This window comes from Protopterus annectens, chromosome 2.part1, assembly GCF_019279795.1.
Source record: "Protopterus annectens isolate FY-2018-M chromosome 2.part1, PAN1.0, whole genome shotgun sequence".
NCBI lineage: Eukaryota > Metazoa > Chordata > Ceratodontiformes > Protopteridae > Protopterus > Protopterus annectens.
This window is the reverse complement of record NC_056729.1, coordinates 781565353-781587704: the sequence shown is the minus strand read 5'-3', so window position 1 is coordinate 781587704 and position 22352 is coordinate 781565353. Positions and strand designations below refer to the sequence as shown.

At 41.7% G+C, this 22352-nt stretch overlaps 1 protein-coding gene across 1 annotated transcript in view; it reads left to right on the top strand.

The window, feature by feature from the left end:
- AASDH (aminoadipate-semialdehyde dehydrogenase) overlaps window positions 1–22352 on the top strand; it is a 1090146-nt gene that overhangs the window by 1011781 nt on the left and 56013 nt on the right. Inside the window, exon 14 of the mRNA XM_044062487.1 lies at window positions 11185–11316. Coding sequence (XP_043918422.1) covers window positions 11185–11316 — 132 coding nt within the window. The remainder of the gene's footprint in view (window positions 1–11184; window positions 11317–22352) is intronic.

The following is a 22352-nucleotide window of genomic DNA, read 5'->3' as shown; positions in this document are numbered from 1 at the left end:
ATGCTTATACATAGCATGTCTCCTCACTCTTCACCCCTACTTACCTGTATATGTTCCTGATGTGTGATTATGAGATGAGGAAAGTGAAAAATAATGATCACAGTAATGTATAACAGTTTGTTCTCCTAGACAGTACACTACCCCAAAGTAAGCTACAGTATATTTCTTTGTACACCTCTGAGGTCTGTGAAGAAAATAAAAGAAACAATGACCACACTGTCCTCAGCCCAAACACAAGCTCCTGTGCATACCTGTAAAGTTTGACTGTGATGAAAAATAAAGAAGTAATGACCACACAATCCTTATCCCCTCAGATAACTTAGAGCAGAGCTTAGTATATGCACATCTGAGCAGGGCTGGTTTTAGAATGGGTGTAGCTGAGGGCAGAAGCCACCACAAAGTCCATGTCAAAATCCATTTTTACAGTCTGGAGAGTGGGGGCCATCAGACTTCTAGAAGCTCTAAGTACCTGAATGTTCTGTGATATATTTTATGCCTTACTGTTGAAGTATAATTACTTGTTAAAACCATTTTTACTGCTACTTAGAAGAGGGGGTGGGGTTGGAATAATGGCTAAGGTCTTTATTTCACAGATAACAAGGAACAGGGTTTGATTTTGACTTCTGCTTATTGGCTAGGCTTGCAATAATCTGGAGACTGATTACCAACTATTTATCTATGAAATCTATGAGTAATGCTTGCACCCCAGCATTATTATGTTGTGTGCACATAAAAAAAAAATCAGTGATACTTTTTACACACACACACACACACACACACACACACACACACACACACACACACACACACACACACACACACACCTTCACCTTCACCTTCACCTTCACCTTCAGGGAAAAGGGAGAATTCCATTTTAAGTGCTGGGGTTAACCAGAGCACATGGATAGATGCACATAGACTGGGAGAGCATGCAGATTGCACATACCCATGAGCTCAGCCAGTGCAAAGCACTGTGTGATGGCAGTGCTACTCTTTGCGCGATAGTGGTAATGAACAGTTGGTTTCACACATCCTGTTCTTGTCAAACCACCGCAGATAGCCACCTATCTTGTGTAAATACTATGTTTGTGATGGTAAGTGCAAGAAAATATGGCTAGCTTGTTACTTTTAAATACACTGTACCCCCTCACACACACACACACACACACACACACACACACACACACACACACACACACACACACACACACACACACAAAGTATAATGGCACTGCTGCTGATGTTTGTTCATAGGTAGGTACTAGGCTATTGGCCTTGGGGCCTATTCAAGCCCAGCCAAAAAGGTACCTTGTCTTTTGCCACCCAAGAAAATTATTTTCCTGTGCCACTGTTGAGCAGAGCCACAGAAGTGATCCCCGGGGTGAATTTCCTATTTCCCATCCAATCATTAAGATTTTTCTTGAAGAGTGCTAATGAGGAGCTTTGTTTGATATAGATAGGTAGTTTATTCCAGAGTATGGGAAGTCTCTGGGACAGGAATCTATCCCTCCGGCATGTTCTGTTTATTGTGGTGACAAGGTTTAGGTCCCTAGAGCGTGTAGGTCAGAGGGATTGGGATTTCTTTAAGTCGAGCATGTCCAACAGCTCTGGGTTTGATATAGCTTTGTATGTTAGGCAGAGATCACCTCTGAGTAGGCGATATGCGACGGAGTAAAGCTGGAGTTTTTTGAGACGGTCTGCATAGGGCATCTGTTTGAGGCTGGTAATCCTCTTTGTGAGGTATTTCTGTGGCCTTTCCAGTTGTTGTAGATGTCTTGTGAGGTACATACCAAAAGGGGCGTTGTAATCTATAATGGGTCTAATGAGTGATGAGTAGGGGAACAATGACCTCTTTTTTTCTGGATAAGAAACCTTTTGTAATGAGGTGTGCCACATAGAAGGATTTCCTGACTACTGTGGCGATGTAATTATCAAAGGAGAGATTACTGTCCACCTGTGTCCCAAGGTCTCTTATCACACTTTCAGTGTTAAGTATACTACCGCCTATGTTGTAGTTCATGGGTACAGAGTTTTTACCAAAGGGGATGACAATGCACTTTTTGGCATTGAGCTTGAGGCCATGGCTTTTATACCAGGCATTTGTCTCAGTGAGGCCCTTCTGTAGGATGTCCATATCATTAGGAGTTTCGATTATGGCTCCTAGTTTGCAGTCATCTGCGAAATTCATTAGCCAAAGACCTTCTGTGTTAGCCTGTACTTCAGAGAAGTAGATACCAAACAGGAGAGGACCCAGGACTGAACCCTGTGATACTCCACTTGTCACTGGTCTGAAGTCAGATTTGTAGTCTGATAGTTTTACAGTGTGGGTTCTGTCAGTGAGCCAGTTGGCAACCCATCTTGTGACATAGGGATTTATACCTAGTTTAGTGAGTTTATCTATAATTCCAGAGTGGGGGATGGTGTCGAAAGCCTTGGCAAGATCTAGATAGGCTGTGTAAACCACCTTACCGTCATCTACGGCTTTGGTGACTGCTTCAAAGAAGTCAGTCAGGTTTAGGAGACATGATCTTCCTTTTACAAACCCGAAATGGGTGGGGTCCAGAGTTTGGAGATTACCAATGTCTTTGTTTATAAGTTCCATGATGATATGTTCCATGGCCTTACAGACCAGGCTTGTCAGGCTAATGGGGCGGTAGTTCCCTGGGTCTGTGGTGGCTCCCCCCTTGTGGAGTGGGATAACCATCGCTGTGCGCCATTCAGCAGGTGCAAAGCCTGAGTTGAGGCTATGATTGAACATGGTACTTAGGTGGGGTGCCAGATCGTTCTGTAGTTCGTGTAGAATGCAGCCTGGGATGTTGTCTGGCCCCATGGATGCTGTCTCCTTGGCTTTGGAGAGTGTGGTTTTTACCTGTGTAGCCATGATTACAGGAACTTTGCATTCTTCCTGTATAGAGATGGGCTCTTTAGGGGGTGAGAGGGGGGTAAAGTTAGCACTGAACCTATCTGCCAGGATGTTGGCAATATCAGTTGGGTCTGTATATTTAGCGCCATTGTGCTGTAACTCAGAGCAGATCTGAGTGTTGCCATTGAGATTCTTGACATAGCTATAGAATGCTTTGGGGTTGTCTTTATAATCAGTGGCGATTTTGTTTTCATAACTAGCTTTTGAGGATTTTATCAGGGATCGCAGATTCTTACTGAGGCTAACCAGGGAGCTCCTCCACTCATGGGATTTTACTCTCTTCTGCAACAGTTTCTTCCTTCTGTTCTACAGTTTGTTTATGGCAGGGGGACTACCAGATTGGCTTCCTTTTTTGGAGGATAGCATCTTGGTTCTGTTTGGGATAGCACGATCCATGCACTCGTGTAAGTGCTTATAAAGTGCAATTGTGTAGGATTTAGTAGTCATAACTGTATTGTCCATCTGCATGGGTGTCATGAAGTTCACCACTTCTGTCTTAAAAAGCATGAAGTTGGCTTTGGAGAAATTTTTTACCATGGTTTCCTTAATGGGGGGGGGGGTGGGGGCAGGATGTGGATATCTAGGGTAATTAGCTTATGGTCGGATCGGACCAATGAGGTGTTGACTTCAGGTGTGGAACACCGGTCACTCATGTTGGTAATGACTAGATCTAGGATATTGTTGCTCCTGGTGGGGGTGTGGATAAGTTGATCCAGGGCATTGGAGTTTATGAATTCCAGAAAGAATTGAGCGAAGGAATTGGTACATGAGTAGTTTTCCCAGTTGATGGTGGGGTAGTTGAATTCGCCCATTATTTGGGTATTTGGTTGAATCCTAATATTTTCCAGTACATCAAGAAAAGAGGAGTGGGAATCCTGGGGCATGGTGGGGGATCTGTAGCAAACTACAATTTGGATTGCAGTTTTGCCCAGAGTTAGTTGCACTTGTGCTAGAAAATGAAATAAACTATAGTCAGCTTGTTGCTCTTACACTGCGGCACACACACATACACACACACACACACACACACACACACACACACACACACACTCGTGTACACACACTTATAAGCTATAGCAGTAGTAGTTCTACATTTATTTCAGGAATTGCAATACATTGTGCAACACTGGTACTTCTATACAAGATCAGTGACTGCTGTTTAGCTGTTGTTAAACAGTAGCAGGGGTAAATCACTTTTATTTTCCTCATTGAAGAGTAAGGCATACCTGCCACTGTCCCTGATTTTACTTCATAATTTTCCACTGCCCCTCATAAAAAGTTTGTTTTGCTAATAAATCATTCAGGATTACAGACAGGATAACCTTTCTCACTTGCTTGAGACATTCCTGAAACACAGGGACTAAATGGCCGAAAAATCAGTCTTGTATGTATACTAAGTCTGAGATGGCCATTTTCTAGAATATTCTCTTTTTTTCTCTGAGTTATGGTGATCTTGGCATTTTGAGTGTCAACGTTTCAATAGGGAGCCTTACAGATAATCAGTAAACCCAGACATCAGAGCTTCATAATTCTTATGGTCCAAAAATGCATGTTGATACAAAATGTGTTATTCTGTTAACTTTTTAAGTGAATTGGAGTAATATTAAATTGTGTTCCTGATTTTGAGCCTTTGTGTTATCACTTTTGGCTTTTCCTAGAATTCTTGGGCTAAGAAATCTAGAGTTATGGTATCTTTTGTTTTGCTAATATTTGTAAAACCCCCTGAAAGAGAAAACCATCCCTAAAGATTGGAAGCATCTGCTGTTTTTAAAATCCAAGGTGAACACTGAGATTGGTCACTCTGGGCTGCTGATCTGCAGTGCTTACATTGCACATGTTCATTCACTTACTGATTATCAGCTTTATTCTAATATAGTCATCTCACATCCCCGTTTTAGTTAAAGAACATAATCAGAAAATGGATGTATTTTTTCTCTTTATTTTTCCCAAACCAACAACAACTTTTGGGGCCCCACACACTCAAGGATGATTAAAAGGGCTCCCCTGCAGCAACAGGTAATGCATGTGACTAAAGCTGGATATAATGTTGGTTTTAGTGGAGAGATTTCCACCAGCAGGATTTAATTATGTTTAGGACACTGTGTCAGTGGTAAAATATTTAATGAAATTGTGAAGCCTGTGACTTGATAAAAACACTGTTACTATAACCAGAGGTATCTTTGACAGTATAAGTAACAGTTATCACCCACCTGGTTTATTAAGTACACAAGGTTGCTCTACTAGCTTTGTTGCTTTGACAGACATTACATAATATCAAAATAAGATAACTTGCTGGTGCATAAAGCCAGGTATGCGTATGTGTATGATGTGGTTGTGTGTATATTTTATTGTATGAATGTATGCATTGTGTTTCATATTATATTTTGTTTTATGACTGGGGTTATGTTTGGATTTTTTAATGTCATGCAGTACTTGATTGCAATAGTTGTATAATTTTGTTTAGATAGTTCAGTCTTTTCATAGTTTCATAGTTTCATAGTTTAGTACTAGGCTATCTGCCCTGGGCATTTGTAAGCCTAGCCATAGTGATGTGGCTTTCGCCACCCCATAAAATGGTACAAAATGCACAGAATAGATTTAGAATACTGTGCCTCTGTCTAGTAGTGACACAGTGAAGGTCCCCTTATATAATAGAATTAGTTTACTGTGCCCCTGTCTAGTAGTGACACAGATGTGACCCCTGGGGTAAACTTACAATCTCCCATCCACTCATCAAGATTTCTCTTGAAGAGAGTCAGTGAGGGGCTCTGCCTAGCATGAACTGGGATCTTGTTCCAGAGCATGGGAAGCCTCTGGGTTATGAATCTTTCCCTCCAACATGTCCTATTCATACTTGTGCCGAGGTTTAAGTCTTTAGCTCTCGTGGTTCTGATGGATTTGGATTTTTTGAGGTGGAGCATGTCCATCAGTTCCTGATTGGACATGGCCTTGCACGTCAGGCAGAGATCACCTATGAGCAGGCGGTATGCTACTGAATAGAGCTGGAGTTTCTTTAGTCTGGCAGAATAAGACATATGTTGGAGACCCTTGATCCTCTTGGTGAGGTACTTTTGTGGTCTCTCCAGCTGTTGCAAATGCCGGGTGAGGTACATACCAGATGGGGCATTGTACTCAATCATGGGTCTGATGAGGGAGGAGTATAGGGGTACAATGACATCCTTGGATCTGGATGTGAATCCCTTCATGATAAGGTGTGCAAGGTAGAATGTTTTTCTAACCACTTTGGCAACATGGGTGTCAAATGAGAGGTCGCTGTCTACTTGGGTCCCTAGGTCTCTGATTACTTTTTCCATACTCAGTGGGTTGCTGAGTATGTGATAATTTGTGGGTACTTTGTTTTTCCCAAAGGGGATGACTATACATTTTTTGGCATTTAGTTTAAGGCCATGACTCCGGCACCAGTTGTCCGTTTCTGTGAGGCCTTTTTGTAGGATGTATGTGTCCGCTGGTGTATCGACTATGGTGCCTAGTTTGCAGTCATCTGCGAACTTTGTCAGCCACAACCCTCCCATGTTTGCTTTAACATCTGAGAAATAAATGCCGAACAAGAGGGGTCCCAGGACAGATCCCTGTGGGACACCACTTGTGACTGGCTTTGAGTCTGACATTGCTCCAGTGATTTTAACTTTATGGGTTCTGTCCTTTAGCCAGTTTGCAACCCATCTAGTGACATAAGGGTTTACATTTAAGCTGTTGAGCTTATCTATGATGCCTGAGTGTGGTATTGTGTCGAAGGCCTTAGCCAAGTCCAGGTAGGCTGTATGGACTGCTCTGCCCTCATCAATGGCTCTAGTGACTGTTTCGAAAAAGTCAACCAGGTTCAGAAGGCAGGATCTGCCCTTTACAAAGCTGAACTGGGTGGGGTCAAGTGTCTGTAGGTCCCCAATGTCTCTGTTTATGAGTTCCATAATGATTCTTTCCATAGCTTTGCAGACCAGGCTGGTTAAGCCTATCGGGCGGTAGTTCCCAGGGTCTGTAGAGGTACCCCCTTTGTGGAGTGGGACCACTGTTGCTGTACGCCAGTGTTCAGGTACATATCCTGTAGTAAGGCTAAGGTTAAATAGCATTTTTATGTGCGGGTTTAGCTCCTCTTGGAGTTCACGTAGCATGCAACCCGGGATACCGTCAGGTCCCATTGATGCTGTTTTTAGCTTTGCTGAGGGCGGCTCTCACCTGGACATCTGAGATGACAGGGAGATTACATTCAGCTGGGATAAGTATTTCTTCTTTTGGGGGTGAGGGAGGGGAGAAATTTGCATTGAACCTGTCAGCCAGAATGTTGGCAATATCTGTGGGTTCAGTGTATTTTTTGTTGTTGTGAACTACCTCTGAGCATATCTGAGGATTTCCGACCAGGTTTCTAACATAGCTGAAGAAGGCTTTGTGGTTATCTTTAGTGTCCTTAGCGAATTTTCTCTCAAAGTTGGCCTTGGATGTTTTTATAAGAGAACATAGTTGTCTTCCCTTTATGGGATTTTGCTCTGTCGTGCAGTAGCTTCCTTCTTTTGTTATACAATTTGTTAATGGCTGAGGTCCACCAGACAGGACACTTGCCTTTGGTGGAGAGGGACTTGGATTTATTTGGGATTGCATGATCCATGCATTCTTGGAGATGTCCATAGAAAGCATTTGTGAAGGATTCAACATTGTGGGATGTGGTATCCACTGGCCTAGTGGGCTTAAAGGATACCATCTCAGTCTTAATAAGAGTGAAGTCTGCTTTTGAGAAGTTTTTCACTGTGGTGTTTTGTGCTGGGGGTGGAGGTGGGATATGTATATCCAGGGTGATTAGTTTGTGATCAGATCTCACTAGTGAGGGGTATACCTCCGGTGTGGAGCATTTTGTCCCCATGTTTGTGATGATCAGGTCTAGTATATTATCTCCCCTAGTGGGAGAGGTGACTAGTTGTTCCAGTGCATTTGAATTTATGAATTCCAGGAACCTTTGGGCTAGGGTGTTAGGGCTAAAATAATGTACCCAGTCTATGTTAGGGTAGTTGAAGTCTCCCAGTATGATGGTATTTTGTGATACATTCATATCCTCCAATATCTTCAGGAAGGCTGAGTGGGTTTCCTGAGATTGGGAGGGTGGTCTGTAACATGCTACCAGTTGTATAGCAGTTTTGCCTATGGTTAGTTGCACCTGTATGGTCTCCGATGCTTCATGTGTTGCTACTAACCTTGAGATGCGGGTGTCCTTGATGAATATGGACACTCCCCCTCCCTTTGTGGTTCGGCCCGGGTTTTGGGGCCGAAAAGCATGATACGAGGTATAGTCTTGTAGCACTGGGTGCTCTCAGGAGCCTTGAACCAGGTTTCAGTTACTGCACAGACGTCAGTGTTCTCCATACTGAGGAGTGCATCGAGTGCCTGCATCTTGAGATTTAGACTTCTGGCGTTGAGCAGCATTACCCTTAGTTTTTTTCCATTTTTGTTATCTAAGGAGGTGGGTTTGTCTTTTGAGCCTTGCCTAAAAAAGGCACTATGGGGGTGGCAAGAGCCTTTGCCAATATCCAGAAGCCCAGTGGCGACAGGTGCAAGCCGTCCCTTGCGAAGCAGCGTGGCTTGTCCAACATGTCATCCCAGGCAGACAGACATTGGATCCCTTTAGAATGACACCAGTACTTGAGCCAATTATTAAAGCTGATCATCTTGTCTTTGTATTGTGGCATCATTCTTGGTGAGGGCAAGATGCTGCTCAGGGTCAGGGTCATACCAGCCTGGGCTACATAATCAGAGAGCTCCTCTATGTCTCTTTTCATGTAGTCCAGGGAGGTACGTCCCAGGTCATTCACGCCAGCATGGACAATGACGGAGTCATATTTGTACTTGCTTTGGAGTGACCTGAGTGCGTGTGTTATGTGGCGGATCCTAGCTCCCGATAGGCAGCTCACAGTCACCCTCTCCTTGTTCAGCCTGGTAAGCGGGACATCAGTGCGTCTGACTATAGAGTCACCTATTACTAGTGTATCAGACATGGTGTTTGGCCTTAAGGGCTGTGATTGATTGACACACTGATTTATTGAAGTATGTGTTGCATGTGTTTTGTTTTGAGGTGGTGGATTTTTGGATGTCTGCTTTGGGAGCCTCTGTTGTTTTGGTAAGTTTTTTATTAGAGCCTCTGAGTATGTCTTTGTGTTTTTATGTGTTTGGTTTGCAGTTGTGGTAGGTCTATGTGGGACTGGGTTTGCTGTGTGTGTGGTTACCATCTCTTCCTGTCTGGTCATGCCATCCCTGAGTTGAGAGAGTTCAGCCTCCAGTTTGGCTATATAGTTGCATCTCTCACATGTATTTGTGTTTGTTGGGAGGAGGAGAGGGTTGTCTGTGTACATAAGACAATTGTAGCATTGTCTCAAGATACCCAGATTAACCAGCTGAACTGGAGAGGACGCCAGTACTCTACCACTCGACATGCTAGAACAGTATAAAGGAGTGCTGTACCTTTAAGGGAAGTGGATGTAGTGTTTCATAGTTCAGTGCAGTTTAGTTTTTATCTTCTCTTACTCGCTAGTTAGGTGATTAAAAAGTAGGTATGATGTGTTGCTTATTATTAGCTCATTGTAATATCCAGTTATGAGTACCATATTGCTTTTTGCTTAATAGCTTTGTTTGCAGGCTCATCCCCCCCCCCGTTCTCCCTGTAAACAATAAGGGTTCAGTCCCATTTGTCAGTCAACTTGTTCTTTCCCCAGAGTTGTGTGTGTCCTTCGGTCCATTCATTCCATCTTTGGGCAGATGGTGAACAGTGAGAGTAGATTGTCATCCACTACAGAGAATCAGCCATTTTCTGTTTATGACCCTGTATCCATTTTCATTGCACTCATCCACTATGTCCTTAGGGTGGCACAGCAGCCACATGCCTCCTGCTTCCAAAAGGACTGTCAAATCTGTGTCCCTGACTCCTTGAAGACATGGCACATCCAGTGATCTCTGCTCTCTACCTGTGACTCTATACTGAATTGGCACTTTGGGCATACACTTTTGAACACTATCCCTCAAAGTGATGCAAGCAGGATGTGTTTTGTCTTTCCTTTGCTGTCCTCGGCAACCTTTTCCATCACCTGAGGTACATCAGTTCATGTCAGCTGGGTCTGAGTCAAGGTTGGATCCCACTCACCTACAAGGCACTTTTTTTGTTTTCTTGTTTCTTTTTCTTTGTATTGTAGGTCTCTTGAAGAGCATGGCTTATTTTCTTGTATTTTGTCTTGTTCTTCAGTTCTTTTTCTGTTTTATTTAATCATGGATTTTTTTTACTTTATTTATTCAGTTCTTTTATCTTTTTTTTTTTTACTTTTGTTCATAAAGTTCATAATGTTAGTGGTTGTCTCTAAACACTGTATAGTGAATGTTGTAATTATTTAGTAAAGTGAAATGGCTGTAAACATACTGATGGGCTTTTTTAGGGAGTATATATATATATATTTTTTATATAGAGTGGAGGGTTAAACTTTCTTTACTTCTGCTTTTTATATAACATAAGTTGCAAACTACTGCATCTTTTAGTTTAATCAGAGACATACTCTGAGATGCTGTAGTAATATATTTAGTATGCATTCATGGACTTTTGCTATCAGTATGCAAGAGTCACAGAGATGGTTATTGTAATATTAAGAAAAATCTGTTATTCAATACAATTTTATAAGTATTTTTTCTTTTTGTTTCTTTTGTTTCTATTTTGATTTCTTCATTTGTTTTACAATGTGTATTATGTGTATATTTTAGTCTTATCTCTCTGCTGTTGATTTTTATAGTATTAAGTCATGCATAGAGTGTTTGATTAATCATAGTTGTGTTTAATTTTTATGGTGGGTTGAAGTGCTTTGTGCATCTGTTATTATTCCTGTAGGTTTAGTTGTTATTTGTTTGCTTGTTTAAATTTTAATTGTACTTTTTTTTTAGTGTTTTAGATTTTCTGATGTGTGACTTTGTTTTATTTGAGTATAGATTTTTTTGATGAATTAATGTTTTTGTAGGATTGGTAACTTCGTGTTTTCTTTTTTCAGCTTAAAGAATGCAACATATTTGCTTGTCTGTTTATATATTTATATTTTGTGTTATTTTATATCAGTCTGCTTTAATTTTTTTTAGTTTTCTTGTTTTGGTGTGTATGTGTTGTGTTTTTGTCAACTGTTTATTTGTATTTTTTTCCATTTTTGTTATAGGTATTTTTTTTCTCATAATCTGTTTATTGCAGTACCCATTCCAACTTTTCTATCTTCTTTCTGCATTTTTTTTTTCAGGATGAAGGCAGTATCATTTGGAAGCAAGATTGTGGAAAACCTCTGTTTTCCTCTCCGCAGTGCACACAAACAGCTGTCTGTGTTGGTTGTGTGGATTGTAACATATATTGCTTCAGTCATGCTGGTGAAAAGGTAGGATGAAGCTCTGCATCCGTATTCATATTATTTTGATAAATAGCAAAAGTGTTTTACATTTTGACAGCTTTACTGATACTGTTAATGATGATATGTTTCTTTCTAAATGTGGAATTTGAGAATTAGGAGGTTGAACACATTTTTTTCCTGTTTTCAAGGCAGTACTTAACATGCGCATTTTAAGTTTCAAAGTTAAAGTTTATGTGCATCGCACAACATGCACACATTGTGTTAGGTAAAGGTTGCAGGCATCACAGTGCTTCTGGTATTTACTTGACATTTAGTTTTCCAGTTTCATTTAAATGCTGTTGGTTTTGGTAGGAATAGGGCTATATTGAACAGTTATGAAATAGCCTCCAAGATTTCAGGATACTTTTTTGGGTCTCTTGATATATTTTGGTAGATTAAGCTTGTATACATTTTACTAGGACATCTTGGCATATTTTGCTCTGAAATGACTGTTGACCACCTTCTGGCATCAACTTTGCCATCTTGACAAAAAGATTGCCGCACCATCTTCCTTTTCCCTTTGTTGTTGCTTTGCTCAGGGATTAATCCTAATCTTGTAAATATATTTTTTCCCTTTTTTGTGAATTCAGTTATTAACTGTTTCAGTTATTGCTGCACCATTAAATAGGTAGCACTACAATACGCAGATGGATGCATTACCACAGACATTAATGCTTTATCAGGAGCTCAAACAAGGCATGAGTGACCTGTTTGTGTTACTAGTTCAAGAAGGTGACCAAGTGGCATGAGATGAAATGAGAGTAAAACAGTTTATCTGGAGCAGTGTTACTCAGCCTTATTTCACTGAGATGATTTGGTCAAAAGCCAGTGAATACACGACTTGGTCAGATTCCTTCCTTTAATTGGTGGAAAATTCAGCAACTTTAGGATTAGAGTTGAAGTTAGATTTAAGGTTTAGGGTTAGTTTTAGGATTAGAGGGTTCAAGAGGTGCTGTTTCCTGCATGTGGCTTTGTTTCTTTGTTTAACATTTTTCTTCTGTACATGTTTTGCTTTTGTCAGTTAATCTGTCTCTGATTTTGATGCTTTGTCTTTGTGAACTTGATCCAATAATGTTTAGTGATATAACTGTTGATTAACTGTGATACACACAGGAAAAGTACTTAACAAATTTTTCCTTGCAAAAAAAATAATACTCACTTAGTTCTATGCTGTCCCAACTGTGTCTTTTCCCTTTAGGAAAGGTATAGGAGAAAGGTCACATATCTGACAAAACCATGCAAATAGGGAGTCGTCTTCAAAGATTTTGTTTGCATTGGTAATGAATGTAAGAGTGAGTGAAGTAGCTTATATAATGAAAGATGCTAGATATGTGATGCAAAAGGAGATGGTAATTCCAGTATATAGATGCAGACAAATATAGTTGTAGTTGCTAAAAACAAAATATGGTTGAGGGAAGTATTGGTTTGTCTGAATAGGTGTTTAAAGAAATAGGAATGACCTTGAACAAAGATGAAAGTAATGGTTTGGGTGATTTGGTGAAGACTGGGGTGTGTGCGCATTTTCCAATGAGTTGTGTCTTTGCTATGGATAAAATTTGGGAAAATAATGTAGTTATGATGCGATGGTAGGGTTTAATAAAAGAAATCTGTCTTTCTGGAGGAAGTATAGATTGGCATTTAGTAAAATTGTTTATACAGTGAACTTTGAATTAATGTGAAAAAGAGGTAATTGTGAAGTTGGTGTTTTCTTTCATATGGGGTTCATGAGTAAACCCAGTGAAAAGAGGTGCATTGTATATGTGAGAAGGTAAAGGGGGATTGAAGTTACTAAATCCAGTTGTTTATTCTGCTTATTTAAAATTTTGCAGAGTATTAAATTAGGTAGAGGAAAATAATGAGAAACTAATAGTCAGAATGTTTAAATATAAGTGCAGAATGTTCTGGGAGAGAACAGAGATAAAAGAACTGGAATTGGGATCTTTAGAAAAGGATAGGAGCAAATTACATAGAAAAAAACTGGAATTGTGGGAACAATACATGCAGAGGACGAACACGATTTAAAAGAAACAGGATTTGTATGAGCTGTGTGATGCTTGACTGACAATGACATTTTATTTATTTATTTATTTTACATTTCTTGACCGGGAGAGTCCAACTGGATTACAAGTCCATTTTCAGTGGAAGCCCGGGGAGAAAAGCTCCAAGAGAACAATTTTTTTACAAAACATAGTTTTAAGGACAGACTTTTGACATACAATTTCCATAGAAGAGACTTTGACATACATATTAACTAACAGATAGGATACATTCATTCTCTACAATATAATATTAAATTCTAGAAGATATTCCTAAGTTTAGGATTCCTGTGACTGCTTTTACTCTGATAGTAAATCTGAGAGAAGTAGAATAAGGCTCCGAGAGAGCAGATGCTCGCTATAGTTGAGAAGGTTAACAAATTGATTCACTATATGTCTTCGCCTGGTTTTAGTTGAGAAGGATAACAAATTGATTTACAATATGTCTTCTCTTGGTTTTAGTTGCTTATGGAGAGCTCAACATTGCTGGGGTAGTTTTCCCTAACTCCCGGAGAGATGGGATGAGAAGTAGATTAACAGTCCTAAGTGGGTACAGAACTATGATTGGTTGGCTTAGCAGAGTTAGAAAAGTTAGGTGAAGTGATCTAATGAGACATTAGCAAGGGGGGATACAGGAGCACAGTCGATTATTTAAAAAGTGAGTTTTAACAAGTTTCTTGAACTGTGATGGGGATTTGTTGTCAGTTATGTGGGAAGGAAGGAAGTTCCAGGTTTTTGCTATACAGTGGCTGTAGACAGACTTACCAGCTTCATTGTTATATTGGTTACTTTGAGGAGGTTTTGTGTGCTAGACCTCAAGGACCTGGTGGTTGTATAGGGTTGCAAAAGATTTTGTAGGGCTGGGATGTTTTCAGAGTTATGTATTATTTCGTGGGCTAGTGATAGTTGATTGAGTTGAAGTAGTAGTGGTAGTTCTAGCCAATTGAGTTTTTTTAGGCATTCACAGTGATGTGTTCTGATGGGAGAGGTTCTAGTGAATTTGGCTATCTTATTATAACAACTATCAAGTTTGTTTAGGTCGGATTTGTGGAGATTTGTAAGTACGGGGGAGGCATAAAGTAGGGTGGACAGTAGGTGAGTCCTCGCTATTGTAGTTTTGGAGTGGTCAGTGAGGAATTTTTTATTGTGATACAGTAGGCAAAGTTTTTTATGTACTTTTTATGCAGCTATAGAAATATGTAGGTCAAATCTAAGGTGATTATGTATTTCAACCCCAACGAGTTTGGTATGATTTATGGGGATGATTGTGGTCTTGTTAAATGAGGAGATAAAGAAAGAATCGGTGGGAGGTGTGGCTCTGTGGGAGCTAAAGAGTATTAGCTTTGTTTTACTTGGGTTCAGAATGAGCTTAGGTTTGTAATCCAAGTTTCTGCTAGGGAAAAGCATTCTTGTGTTAGGGAGTGAAGGATGTTAATTGATTTGGCTGTGCATATTATGGTGTTATCATCTGCATATTGCACTATTGAGGCTTTAGAAATACTGTTTGGGAGCTGATTGGTGAAGAGGGTAAAAAGAAGTGGCCCCAGGATGGAGCCTTGGGGTACTCCTAGGGAGACTGGTAGGGAGGGGAGAGTTGGTTTTGACACATAACAGCTTGTTTCCTTCCCTCTAGGTAGTTCTTGAACCAGGAGATGGCAGGGGCGGTAAGATTTAAAGTTGCTAGTGAAAGAAAGAGTTTATTGTGGTTAACCATATTGAATACTTTGGACAAGTCAAGGAAGGTGGCAGATAGAAGGAGTCCGTTGTTTCTGTGAGTATTGACAATGTTGGTGAATTCATGTTGTTGTGTTGCTATTAGATTATTTTCTAGGAGATATTTCATTAGTTGCTTGTGTATTACCCTCTCTAAAATTTTAGTAAAGGGGGTAGTTTGGCTATAGGGCAGTAGTTACTGAGTTCCAGGGATGTTCCCCGTTTATGTAGAGGGATGATATGTGATATTTTCCATAGCTTGGGTCCTATACACTCTGAGATGGATCTGTTAATTAGGATGGAGACAGGATATGATATGGCTTCTGCAGCCAGGTGGAAGTATTCGGCTGTAATTTATCTGTGGCTAGAGATGTTGGTTTGAGCTTGCAGAGTAGTTTTTCAATGGATTTGGTTGGTTCTGGGTGGAAGCTGAACTTGGGGCAATTGTTAGTTGGGGTGGGGGGTGGATTTGCAGGGGTGGGGATGTTGTCATAAGGTTGGTTATTTGCAAGGGTCTGGATAGTTTCTGTAAAGTATTTATTAAATTGAGTGGGGATGTCTTCTTGGTTATCTATTTTTGGGGTTGCGGTAGTTGTTTTACCTGGTTGTAGAATAGAGTTAATTGCTGCCCCAAATATTTGTGGGCCGTTCCTGTGCTTATCCTGTAACTTTTGGTAGTAAGATGTTTTGTCTGTTTTTGTGAGTTTTTTGGCTTTGTTACGTAGTTCAACGTATATTTGTTTGTTCAATTGGGATTTACTGTTGAGGTAGTTGGTCCAGACTTTGTTTCTTATTTTGAGAAGGGATTTTGTGTCTGGGGTTAACCAGGGGGTATATTTAGTTTTAATTCTTGTTGTTTTGGAGGGGGCTTGATGGTTAAGGGTGTGTAAGAATGGTAGTATTGAAATATAGTACAGCTTCACCAAGAGGTAGTTTTTTTAGTGGGGTCCAGTTGCACATTTTTAGGTTGTTTCTAAAGTTGGAGTGGTTAAAGTGTTTTTTTGTTTCTAACTAGGCATGTAGATATTTGGGTCAGTTGTGGCGATTTTGATCTGAGTAAGAATGTGGCTTGGTGGTCACTCAGGGTGTCTGGTAGATACCGTGCTAGGGATATCAGTGATGGGTGGGATATGAGTATCCAATCTAGAGTGGATTGGTGTTTGGTTCTTTTGTCTGTTCCTGTGGGGGAAGTGATGAGTTGGGTTAGGCTATGTAGGTTAATATGGGAGAGTGGGTTATGACTGGAACAGTTTTGCCAGTCAGTATTAAGGTCTCCTAATACTATGCTTTCCTAGGTGAGGGAGTTAGATATCCATTCTAGGAGTTTTTCCTGTAATGGGGATATTGTTGCCTGGAGGGATGTAGCATCCTATGATGTTGATGTGTTTACTATCATTAAGTTTTAATTTTGTTAGAGTGAGTTCAACTTTATCGAAGTCTGGGGTTGTTATGTCTACTTTCTCAAGGATGAGGTGAGCTTTAGACACTATAGAAACACCCCCCCCACACTTTTTTTACCTATTCCATCACTATGAATTATATTGTAACCTGGTGGAGTGATTTAATTGTTGTGGTTGCCTGGTTTAAGCCAAGTCTCTGTTAGTATGACTATCTCAGGTTGATAAAAGGAGAGTAGTGCATGGAGGTCATGGACTTTGTTTAGTATACTTCTGACATTTACATTTAAAATGAGGAGCGTGGATTTGTCTCGGTGGAGTAGGGTATCATTCAGGTTGAGGGTTGGGGCTCCTAGAGTTTGTGGGCCTGGGTTTGGGTGTATATCACCGCAGCTAATGAGTTGGGTTCTGAGGTAAGAATAGAGTTTCAGTAATTTGTTTAGGGTCTTAAAGATGTCCTTCATGGATGCATCTGCAGTCATAACAAGTGGGTTGTCCTGTTGTCAGGCAGCCCTGCAGTCGGCCGGATTCCAAAGTCCGGGTCCGGCTTCGGCTGATGTCGCACTTCTCCCGACGTCATCTCTGTTGGTCTTCGGGTATAAAAGCATCAGCCGACGCCATTTTCCTCAGTCTTTCTTGCCGCGTGGCGCCCGAAGCAGAAGCTGTTCGCAAGTGCCGGTCGGTCGGATCCAGAGATTACTTCTACCGAATACTACTTCGAAGACTTCTAAAGCTAAGTACCCCGTTGGGGACTCTTTCTTGCCTCAGCCGATGTCAGAAAAAGTTAACAATTGTTTAACCTGTGGGAAACAAACACCTCATAAAGATTTCCACTCATACTGTCTGCCTTGTTTAGGCCCAGCCCACGACGTAGCAGCCTGTTCGGCCTGTGCTTCTTTTAACCGACGGACGCTTAGGCGTCGGTCGGAGTTTGCAGAACAGTTTTTCGGTACTGATTTTGCGTACATTATGCCGTCGGATCCTCCGACTACCCCCAAAAAACGTAAAGACCGACACTCGCGGTCCGCGGTTTCGGCCGAAACCACGGTAAAGCAAACCGTGAGTGTCTCGGTTTCGGCCGAAACCGAGAAAACTGCTCAAAGTACAGCTGAACCTATTCTAACAACTGAGGCCCCTGCTACAACTCTTGAATCGACCTCAGAAATTTTACCCACTACGGTGGTGGACTTATCAGACACCATCCCCTTGGATGTCTCTACCCCAGCACGTGGTGCTGCTAGGCCTCCAGCTGCCATGTCCATTAAGGCCTTTGCCAGGGCTAAAGCAGCCAAGACTACTAAATCAGTGCCTGTAAAACCCCCCACATCCAGGCCCTCTTCTAGTTCTCAAATGCTTTCTTTGGCAGAAGATTTAATTTCTTTAATTAGAGGATCTCAACCTCACCCAGATAGGGCCTCTCAGCCCCCTGAGAAGAGATCTAGGGCAGAGCCCCCTGAGCCAGTTTCTACTGATGATTCTGCTGATGAATCAGACATAACTGATCAGCCTGAGGCTCCCTTCTCCAATTTTGAAGATTCGGATGCTGAAGAATCCATTCCAGCTGCTTCCCCACCAGAAGAATTCTCCTTTGGGGAAACCTTGCATGCCATGCGAGAACAGTTCCAATGGCAGCAACAGGATTTTTCAGACTCCAGAAAGAGACTTAGGACCTTTCTGCACCTCCCACAGCACAGGCCCTTAGCTATACCTCCTGTTCTCTCTGTGGTGGATGATGCTTTCAATGATGTTTGCTCCGCTCCAGATTCTTTACCCCCAGCCCCTGCCAAACCAGACAGATTTTACAGGGTGCCAGATACTCATCACCACCTTTACAAGGCCCCACTTGCAGACCCAGAAACTATTTCCCAGGGTCCCAAGGCAGTAGCCGCGACCACAGCTAAAAACCCTATTCCTTCTGAAAGGGAAGCAAGGTCACTAGACAGATGGGGTAAAAAGGTCTACACTTCAGCTACTCTCTCAGCTAGAGCTTTAAACTGTCAGTTTCACATGGTACAATACCAAGAGTTTATGCTTGATCAGTTAACTAAAAAACTAACCACTGATGAATCTCTTGATAAGAAATATGTATTAGAGATGGTAAATAACATACAACAGGTTAGCAACCATTCCTTAAAATGTGGCTATGATGCACTGGAGGCTTCATTTAGATCAGCCATGACAGGCACAGTGATAAGAAGGCATGCATGGCTAAAGGAACAAGCTTTACCGGATCATGTTAAAGCTAAGTTGCTAGATGCTCCTATGGACAAGACAAGTTTGTTTGGTACACCTGCCCAGCAGGTTATGAAGAAAATGGAAGAAAAGGCAAAATCTGTTCAAACTGTTAAAGATTTCTTGCAGGTTCAACCCCAAGGTTTAGCAGGAACTGGCCTGCCAAAATTGGTCCTTTCCTGACTCCACAAAATTTCAAAGGGGTAGAAATAGACGTTCCAGAGGCAGAAACCAATCCAGAGGAGGTGCCTACAGAGGACGACAGTGGCAAGGTAACAACAGAGGCACAGACACAGCCACTGCCACTACATCAGCACAACCGCAGTGACTTAATCCTAAATCCGCCTACCAGGGAACAAATAGCAGCCCCTCTAGGCGGAAAGTTAACCTTATTTTCAAAGAACTGGCACTACATAACAAAAGACAAGTGGATTTTACAAACCATAGATCAAGGTTACCGGTTTCACTTCCACACTTTACCAGTCAAAAGAGGAATGCCAAATCTACCTCCAAATCAAAAAACAGAGGCTCTACGCCAGATAATGGAGTTAGCAAACATGAGAGCTGTGGAAAGAGTGCCAACAGCAGAACAAGGAAAGGGGTTCTACTCCAGACTATTCCTAGTTCCAAGAAAGGAAAAAAGTTGGAGACCAATTCTTGACCTGTCCACCTTAAATACGTACATCATTGTCCCAAAATTCAAAATGCTGACCCTACAGCAACTTCTTCCCATGCTGGGCAAGGAGTCTTGGCTGGTAACTCTAGATCTCAAGGAGGCATACCTGCATGTCCCCATACGACCAATCTGCAGAAGATACCTCAGATTTCTTGCAGGATCAGAGCACTATCAATTCTCAGCATTGCCCTTTGGCTTATCTACTGCGCCCAGAGTATTCACAAAATGCCTGGCATCAGTAATCGCCCATTGCAGACTACAGGGAATTCAAATTTACTCATACCTGGACGACTGCCTGCTACAAGGGGACAACAAAAGCAAGCTGACAACAGATTTACAAAGGGTCATTTACTTGCTACAAGGACTGGGATACACAGTCAATTTACAAAAGTCAAGACTGATACCATCCCAAACAAGGACTTTCTTGGGCTGAATTGGACACAGTACAACAACTGGCATTCCTGACTACAGAAAAACAAAAAGAACTTCCTCTTTACTTCTTGGCACTAACAAAACTGAACAAGTTAACAGCAAAAAAAGTTCTACAGGCCTTGGGCTTCATGGCATCATGCATAACCTTGGTCCCATTTGCCAGACTACATATGAGGAAACTACAGTGGTACCTAAAGAATTTATGGTCCCAACACAGACACAGTCTAGAAACAGAAATCCCACTAATTCCATGCTTAAAACAGGAGTTCCTATGGTGGGCTCAGGCATGCCAGTCAAACCCAGGCCTACCCTTTCGCAGATGTCAACCAAGCCAGACCATCACAACAGACGCTTCAGACCTAGGATGGGGGGCCCACATGCTGGACAAATGCGTGCAAGGATTGTGGACACAGGATCAACTTCACCTGCACATCAATCTAAAAGAAATGCTGGCAGTAAAACTGGCAATCCAAAAGTTCAAACCATTTCTCAAAGAGGGCCAGTTGATGATAAGGACAGACAACACCACAGTCATGTGGTACATCAACAAACAGGGAGGCACTCATTCATACCCCTATGCAGAATGACCTTGGAGCTGTGGACCCTGGCACTCAGCTACAACATTCAGTTACAGGCAATATTTGTACCAGGGAAAGACAATACTCTGGCAGACATATTAAGCAGAACCACTTCGGATGCCCACGAATGGAAGTTGCACCCGCACATCTTCAAGACCATCTAAGACAAATGGGGAATGCCACAGATAGACCTATTTGCATCACATCTCAATTACCAGCTCAAAAGATTCTGCACAAGGACATTCCACCCACTAGCATGGAAAGTGGACTCACTCTCCTTCAACTGGAAAGGCCTAACAGCATATGCATTCCCACCTCTTCCTTTGATACACAAGGTACTGCTAAAAATAAGGGAAGAACGTCCAAGGATAATCCTGATAGCTCCAAACTGGCCAAGACAACACTGGTACCCACTACTGAAGAGCATGTCTCGAACAATATGTGGCCAATACCACTGATGCCTTTGATGTTAACTCAGAACAACTACAGCATCATACATCCAAACCTAAAAACGCTGCAACTGACTGCATGGAACATCACATAGCAGCAGCTAATCCAGAACTTTCCCAAAGAGTTAAAGACATTATTCTTGAAGCACGCAGACCTTCAACAAGAAGGAACTATGCTGGAAAATGGAAAAGGTTTGTCATTTGGAGTACGGAAAGAGGAAAAGATGTGTCAAACATAGATATACCTAACATTCTGGAGTATCTGGCGAACTTTTCATTCAGGCCTGTCCTACTCCTCCATCAAGATACATGCATCAGCTATTTCAGCAGAATACAGCTTTGATCCACCTGTTTTTTCGCACCCTTTGCTCAGGCAGTTCCTCAGAGGAATCAAGAATGTAAAACCTCCAAGGAAACCACCATTACCAGCTTGGGATTTAAACTTTGTGCTAGAAAAGTTGACACTATCACCCTTTGAACCAGCAGCAACAGCAGACCTACAACACCTGTCATGGAAAACTGCTTTCCTACTGGCAATTACTTCAGCAAGGAGGGTTTCAGAACTACAGGCCTTAATGGCAGTGCAACCCTTCCTAATCTTCCACCAAGATAGAGTGTCCTTGAGGACTAATCCAACATTTATGCCCAAGGTGGTATCCAGAGTGTCTTTAAACCAGGCAATCCACCTACCTACCTTCTTTCCCAACCCACAAAACAGAGGGGAAAGAATACTGCATACCTTGGATGTACATAGACAGCTACGCTACTACTTGGACAGAACAAAAATAGCAGAAAGACTGACCAACTCTTTGTAGCCTATGCAACAGGAAGGGAAGGAAAAGCTATTTCCAAACAGACAATCTCCAAATGGATAGGAAATTGCATACGATACTGTTACTCCTTCCATGGAAAACCAATTCCACAGAACATAAGACCTCATTCTACAAGGGCAACAGCCACTACCACAGCCTCCTTACGAGGAGTGGCAACCAAAGACATTATTGAGGCGGCTACTTGGACCTCCGTGCATACATTTGCCAAGCATTATAATTTGCCTCTTTATTCCAGATCCCGAGCAGGGTTTGCCACTGCTGTACTGCAAGGGATCCAAAACACACCATAATCTACTTTTATCCTCCTCCCCTAGTTGGCTATGGTATTCTACCCACTTGTTATGACTGCAGATGCATCCATGAAGGACATAGTACAGTTTTGTACCTACCATAAATGTAGATGTCCGAACTGGATAGCATCTGCAGTCAGGATTACCCTCCCTCCTTCCCCTCTGTGGTACTCCTAGGGTGTTTACCCTCCTAATAGCTAGCTTTTGGGGGGGAGTCTTTTATGGTGTATTTGTTTGTATACATGTACATATATGCTTATTGCTGTGTTTACCTCTATCTATTTGGAAACATTGGCATCTATCCAAATTTTAGCCTGCAAGAGGGCTACTGGCATCTGGGGCAAGAAACACTGAGGAAAATGGCGTCGGCTGATGCTTTTATACCCGA